The sequence below is a fragment of the Leptinotarsa decemlineata genome, unplaced genomic scaffold (assembly GCF_025532065.1).
Source record: "Leptinotarsa decemlineata unplaced genomic scaffold, Ldec_3_MD MMD2_tig00000251_RagTag_RagTag, whole genome shotgun sequence".
Classification (NCBI taxonomy): domain Eukaryota; kingdom Metazoa; phylum Arthropoda; class Insecta; order Coleoptera; family Chrysomelidae; genus Leptinotarsa; species Leptinotarsa decemlineata.
In genome coordinates, this window is record NW_027412547.1 from 5,743,258 (window position 1) to 5,749,558 (window position 6,301).

General features: G+C 37.2%; 1 protein-coding gene across 1 annotated transcript; it reads right to left on the reverse strand.

Annotated features, from left to right (window-relative positions):
• Positions 1-915: 915 nt before the first annotated feature.
• Positions 916-1,378, reverse strand: LOC111508320 (large ribosomal subunit protein P1-like). The gene has a single exon (XM_023163775.2). It carries the CDS (start codon positions 1,315-1,317, stop codon positions 979-981), a length of 339 nt encoding a protein of 112 aa, XP_023019543.2. The 5' UTR covers positions 1,318-1,378; the 3' UTR covers positions 916-978.
• Positions 1,379-6,301: the final 4,923 nt, after the last annotated feature.

A 6,301-nucleotide genomic window follows, 5' to 3' on the forward strand; every position in this document is an offset into this window, starting at 1 on the left:
GGTACTGACGAGCCCCATAACGCAGGTGTCTTATGGCAAAACATCGATATATACCAGTGAGGATGACAGTGTTCCATGTAAGTGCAATTTATTACCATTCATTTAAAGTAGAACTTCTGTGAATGATATCTGAATTTCATTCTATAACAAATGTTTGAATACAAACTGAGTAGAGAAATGTATCTTCTGTATAATTCAATGTTCATGTGAAAGTAATTGTTTCAAAAGAATTTTTTTTTTCGTGTGATTCAATATTTATATGAAAGTAGCTGTTTCAGGAGGGCTTTCTTTCAGTTTGTGTCTGAAAATTGCTTCTTTGCATGATCTACACATCCATGCAAAGAGTTACTTATTTTCAAATTGATTACATAGTAGTAGAAAACCAAAAACTTTCTTTCCCAAAAATATTGAAATTATATTCTAGAGTTGTGAAGCATTTGTCAGGAACTTCAAAAACATGTGTCACAAGATCCCTATTTTTATTTATTTTTTTCTTCAGATGGGCCCAGTCGCCATATTGAAAGTTCAATCTGTCAATTTCTCTTCAAAAGGAAGTATTCATGAATGGATTTCATTATTTGGACAAATGTTTCCATTTTTGGGGACAGGTCGAGACAAATCAGTGGTTGTTTTGGAGAGAGTAACTTTCAATGCTGTTTCATAATTATTATAATCTGACATCAAGCAATTTGCAGTGTGATGTTTCGTTCATTAGATTTCGTCAACTTACCTTTTTTTTATAAGGACCTCTAGTTTCTTCTTTCTCTACTTTCAAAAATAGAAAACTGCAGAAATGATAAAACAGGCAATCCAACTTTGAAAATACACATGAGACATCACTGAAGTTTTGAAGCTTGTGCATGATATAGATGATAATATTTATATTGTATAGAAAACAACAGTAGGTAATACATATAATTATCATCATTATTAGAACAGCGATTATATCCTATGTCACATAGTTAAAAAATCTGTACTCTAATCGAAGAGTCCAAGACCCATATCATCATCAGACTCTTCAGGTTCTTCTTCCTCCTCCTTTTCCTCCTTTTCAGGCTCAGCAGTAGCTGTTGCCGCAGCTGGAGCTGCAGCATCTCCTGCCGAGAGCGCACTTCCTACTCCAGATCCAATGTTGGTGACCAGTTTCCTGACGTTGATTCCTTCTAGAGCTTTCGCAAAAAGACCAGGCCAGTATGGTTCTACGTCAACGTTGGCTGCTTTGAGGATGCTCTTGATTTTCTCACCAGTTACAGCAATATAATCATCAACCAGAATTAGGGCTGAGTAGACGCAAGCAAGTTTGGCGTTGGAAATCATTTTTCTAATTAGTGCAAGTCGCTGTTTGGCCTTAGCTCAATGAGAACAATCACACGCTTCATCTGAATGATATATTCACACAGATACTTATTTTTTTTTCTCTTATCATTGTCAAGGTAGGGTTTTGGTGTCTTATTTTGGTACGTGGGTTGTCATAGTCAGGGATATGTCGTATTTGGGTGATTTGGAGTGTAAATGTTTATTGTAGAAACTTTAGGTCTTCAAATATGTTTCTATCTGTAGTGTTCATCCATTGTTTTACATGGTATTTGAAAGAAGTTTAATATTTGATAAATTTGAGGTTTTCTGGCAGTAAAATGTATATTCTTGGTGCAAGATATTCTGCTGAGCGTTGACCGGCTGTTTTTTCGCAGGTTGGAACTTCCATGTTTTTATTTTTTATTCTAGTTTCATAACGGTGATCGATGGGTATTAACTTGATTTTATTTTTACGGATATACATTAGAATTTGTTGACAAAATATTTGTCTTGTATCAAAAACATTGGACAAAAATGTCCAAAGTACAGAAACTTGGCTGCGTTAATCCCGCAGATAGCTTTTGCTATATATGTGGTCAGTTCACTCCTGAATCGCGGAAACGGCCAATTGATCAAATAACCAAAGCAGCTTACCATAAGTATTTTGGATGTGTTTGAAAAAAAATCTGTTTAAAATCTGTTTAAAATCTGTTTTTCCGTTAACCAGCTGTCACACCCCTACGAACGACAACCCTCAGAAGTCAAAACTTGTGCGAGCAAAGGATTAACGAGGTCTTACCTTTTAACGTGTGATTCCTAACACGGTGATCAAGATCGGGATTGGGCTCCCTCGCGTTTGTTGCCAAACCTGTGCAGCAAATCTAAGTAACTGGTTGAATGGCAAACGCTCTTCTATGCCTTTTGCAGTTCCAGTGATTTGGCGAGAAACAACTAACCATTACAACGACTGTTACTTTTGCATGACAAGCGTGTCTGGTTTTCCCAGGAAGAGCAAACACAAAATTATATATTCGGATATTCATTCTGCAAGAAGGCTGGTTCTTTATGGAGAAGGTTTACCAGTTTCAACACCCCCTGCAAATTGGGAGGAAGATTCGCCAGAAAAAGAGGGTCCCAATGAGTGAAGGAAGAACACCCCATTTAATCGAACAACCTATTAAATGACTTAGTTTGGGACCTCCACATGTACATAGAGAATGGTGAACCATTAGTATCTGGATTACAACAATGGAATTTACTAGCTCCTAAAACCAAAGTTACAATATTTAGGAACCGTAACCGTGAGCTTTCCTCGTTTTTTTACTATGCAGGATGAAATTTGTATTTGTGTAAATCCAAATGGTGTGATGGAAAAATTGGGATTTGTACACAACCCGAACGAATGCCGTTCATTTATAGGTTCGTCTGAAACAAGTTTGAAAGCCGTTCTGCTCCATAATGGTAATAAAAGACCCTCTACTCCTCACACATGGCACATGCAGTTGCCATGAAGGAAACATACGGAAGTATGTCACTTTTTCTAAATGCAATAAGGTGTAATACGTATAAGTGGCAAATATGTGGTGAGCCGAAAGTCATAGGACTATTACTAGGTCTTCAGGGCGGATTCACGAAGTTTTGTTATTTTCTTTGCCTTTGGAACAGTAGGGCAACACAGAGCCATTATCAAGTGAAAGAATGGTCTCTGAGAGATAAATCCCAAATATGTTTTGATACCTCCATTACATATCAAACTGGGGTTCATGAAAAATGTTGTGAAAGCATTAGGCAACGAAAGTGATGCGTTTAAATATCTTAAACACGTTTTTCCAAAATTAAGTAATGCAAAGCTCAAGGAAGGTATTTATGGAATACAGTTTGATCAAAAATTAAGTAATGTTGAATTATCTACGTGGAGTTTTTTCAAAAGAATTGTTTCGGGGTTTTTAGGGAACAAGAAAGTAGAAAATTACGAAACACTTTCAGAAGAACTACTTGAAAACTACTGCAGGATAGGATGTCGCATGTCTCCCAAAATCCATTTCTTGCACTCCTATTTGAATTTTTTCCCAGAAAATTTGGGTGCTGTCAGTGACGAACAAGGGAAAAGATTCCACCAAGACATACTGACAATGGAGCAACGTTACCAAGGCAGATGGGATGCAGCAATGCTGGAGGATTATTGTTGGTTCCTTATGAGAAAAGAAAAACGATGAAACATATAAACGAAAGTCAACATATGCAAAAATGTTATTCACGAAAGACTTTACTTGAATGTTTTTCCATGCGTATTGTAAATAAAGTCTGTTATCTTCAGAATATTTTGTTTTTTCCTTGTTTTGATCTCCTATAATATGTGAAAATTTTTATATAAAATAAAAACAAACTATAACTCAAAATCTTTACGTGATGGAAGATTTATGATGATTGCAGTCAGGATGCATTTTTTTTTTATTTGTTGGCTAGTGATAATTATCAGCTATGAAGTACATTTCCACATTTTACTTGTAAGTATTGTTGCATGCTGAATTTCAAAAAACTGTATTCAATTTTAGCTTCCTGAAGAAGTCATAATATAAAGAGGAAGGCTCGAAGTATCTTAAAAATATACGAGTAGTAGGTTTGTTTTTTTTGAAGCTGGGTTTGACTGGAAACCCATTATTCATTTCCTCTTATATATAATTTTATATATCATTTTCATTCATAATACATCATAAGCTAGATAATAAATTTGGCCTATAACGTTTCAACTATAAATCATGTGTAAAGGAATGAATGAATCAATGTTATAACACGTGAGTTCGTGGCAGGAACCGTGATCTTCAGACTTTTAGTCCGCGTGTCAAGTCTGAATGTTGTGAATTTCATTTCAATTCCTGAAATGTGATTACACGAATTTATCAAAGGGTAAAGTGAGAAAAGAGTGACTGGGGAATTATATTAGTCCTGAAGCACATACGTGAGCATTGTGCTATCAATCATAAGAGATGAGATTCAATAATACTTGTTTACTCTACGAGTGAATACCATTTTTTATTTTAATATCAAAAAACCGAACGTAGGAACTGGATTTTTTCGATTTCAGTCTTCTCAAGCACCGATTCTATGAGGAGTGATATTTGGTAAAAAAGTTTTAGCTTTCTACTAGTTCATCTTTATAGAAAAAATGTGGGAATCCTACAAAGACGAGGGCAAATGATTCCACAGATACAAACTGGATGAAAGAGCCTTCTCCAATCAACTACTTTCATATAAGCATTGAATTACACGAAAGAAAAAATACATTCGAAACACCTACTTCTATATGAACATTGAATAATACTTATTCTATTCGGTATGTATTCAGAACATTCGTTATAGAATTGAATCAGATATCATTCATAGGATTGCTACACATAAAATACATGAAAGAGAAAAAAAATCACTCACATGGAACACTATCATTCTCAATGGCGGACATCGATGTTTCGGAATGAGAATCTTGTCTTATTGCCTCTTTAGCTCCAATCTGGATACCTTATCTCTCGAATTGATTGAATCTACTCATGTCATCGGTGACAGCACGTTCGCTGTCACCGCTCAATCAATTCAATCCCAGCTAGAAGAATCTTGTTGGGATTGAAAATGGTATATCTCTAGGAGAGATTGGTTTTCGTAATAGGAAGTTTTTGACTTTCTACTTCCACATCTTCATACACGAAAAGAAATGAAATCATTAACAGCGTTGAACAATCAAATTTTCATCATCAATTGAGCAATAGGTTCATTTCAGTAAGTTAAGTACTCTCTTATTACCATAAGAAGTCATGCGTATGAATATTCTAATGACAGAAATTGTACTTTTTCGGACAGTCAAGGCACAACATTCCCACCTCGATACCCGCGACAACCTTCTCATATGAGGGTTTTTGCACGTCAGCTGTAACTGACGATGCTTTAGATTCACCCGTGCAGGACTTTTTCGCCTCTGGTTTTGGTGAATCATCACTTGAGAGCAAACGTTTGCTAACCTGCTCATGGGGCGTTTGTTCCTCCACCTGAGACAGATTCTGCGTACGCCGCTCAAGAATTTGGTGCATGGCGGTTTCATAAAGTACCCCGCCTTTGAGGAGACGATTCAGTCGTTTCCTGGCTGCACCACCAAACCTTTTTTTGTTAGGTTCAGTTATTGGATCAGGAGTCGGAGAGTTGAGAAGCTCTCGTTTCTGATCTAAATTAACAGGGAGGTCAGTTGGAGTCGTGAGCTCAACATCCATCACCTCTGTAGACTCAGCGTCAGAAAGAATTTTTAAGTTTACTCTGTCCATAAAAGTCCTACGAGTAGCTAGGGAAAGAAGGTCAATCACGGCAGAGCCCCGCATTACCGTGAGGGCGCCCGGTATCTCGAAGGTTCCGTAGAGATAGCTGATAGGCTCAGTGCCATTCATTCTCTCGGCACGGATACACACACCTTAAAATTGTGCCATCATTGTGATGCACAATGATGGCACATCATTGGAACAACAACAACAAGGAATAACTAAACAACAAGAGATTCTGTCATTCCCGTATCCAGCGAAGCTACGTGGAAAAAGGCATCCGATGGCCGGTTTGCTCAACCCCCACATCCCAAGCTAATTCACTCGCCAAAAACAGCATGCACAGTGGTTCTGGCAAAGGAAGATGAACAAGGACAGTCAAACCGCTAATGGTCAACTATCTACAGCTATTTTGGTTCAGGTGGACTTGATGTGGGTCAGAGTTTTCTCCCCCTAGACCATAACGGAGTCATAATGGGAGTGGTTTGGAGAGTATATGTTACAAGGACGTGGAAGAGGTCTGAAATGAGGAAAGCTCAAGCAGTGATGGAATCTAAGAAGTGCATTTGATTTATGGCAAACCTCTTCCTTGTGGCCTCAAAGAGATTCAATTATGAATTCCATAGAATTATCGTGCTGAATGACCGAAAATATATCATCAAAGATGAAGTGAATGACACAGAATTACGTTATCGTTCTCTTTAGGC

Coding starts and splice junctions, on each gene's coding strand:
- LOC111508320 (XM_023163775.2), bottom strand. CDS start 1,317: ATGATTTCCAACGCCAAACTTGCTTGCGTCTACTCAGCCCTAATTCTG.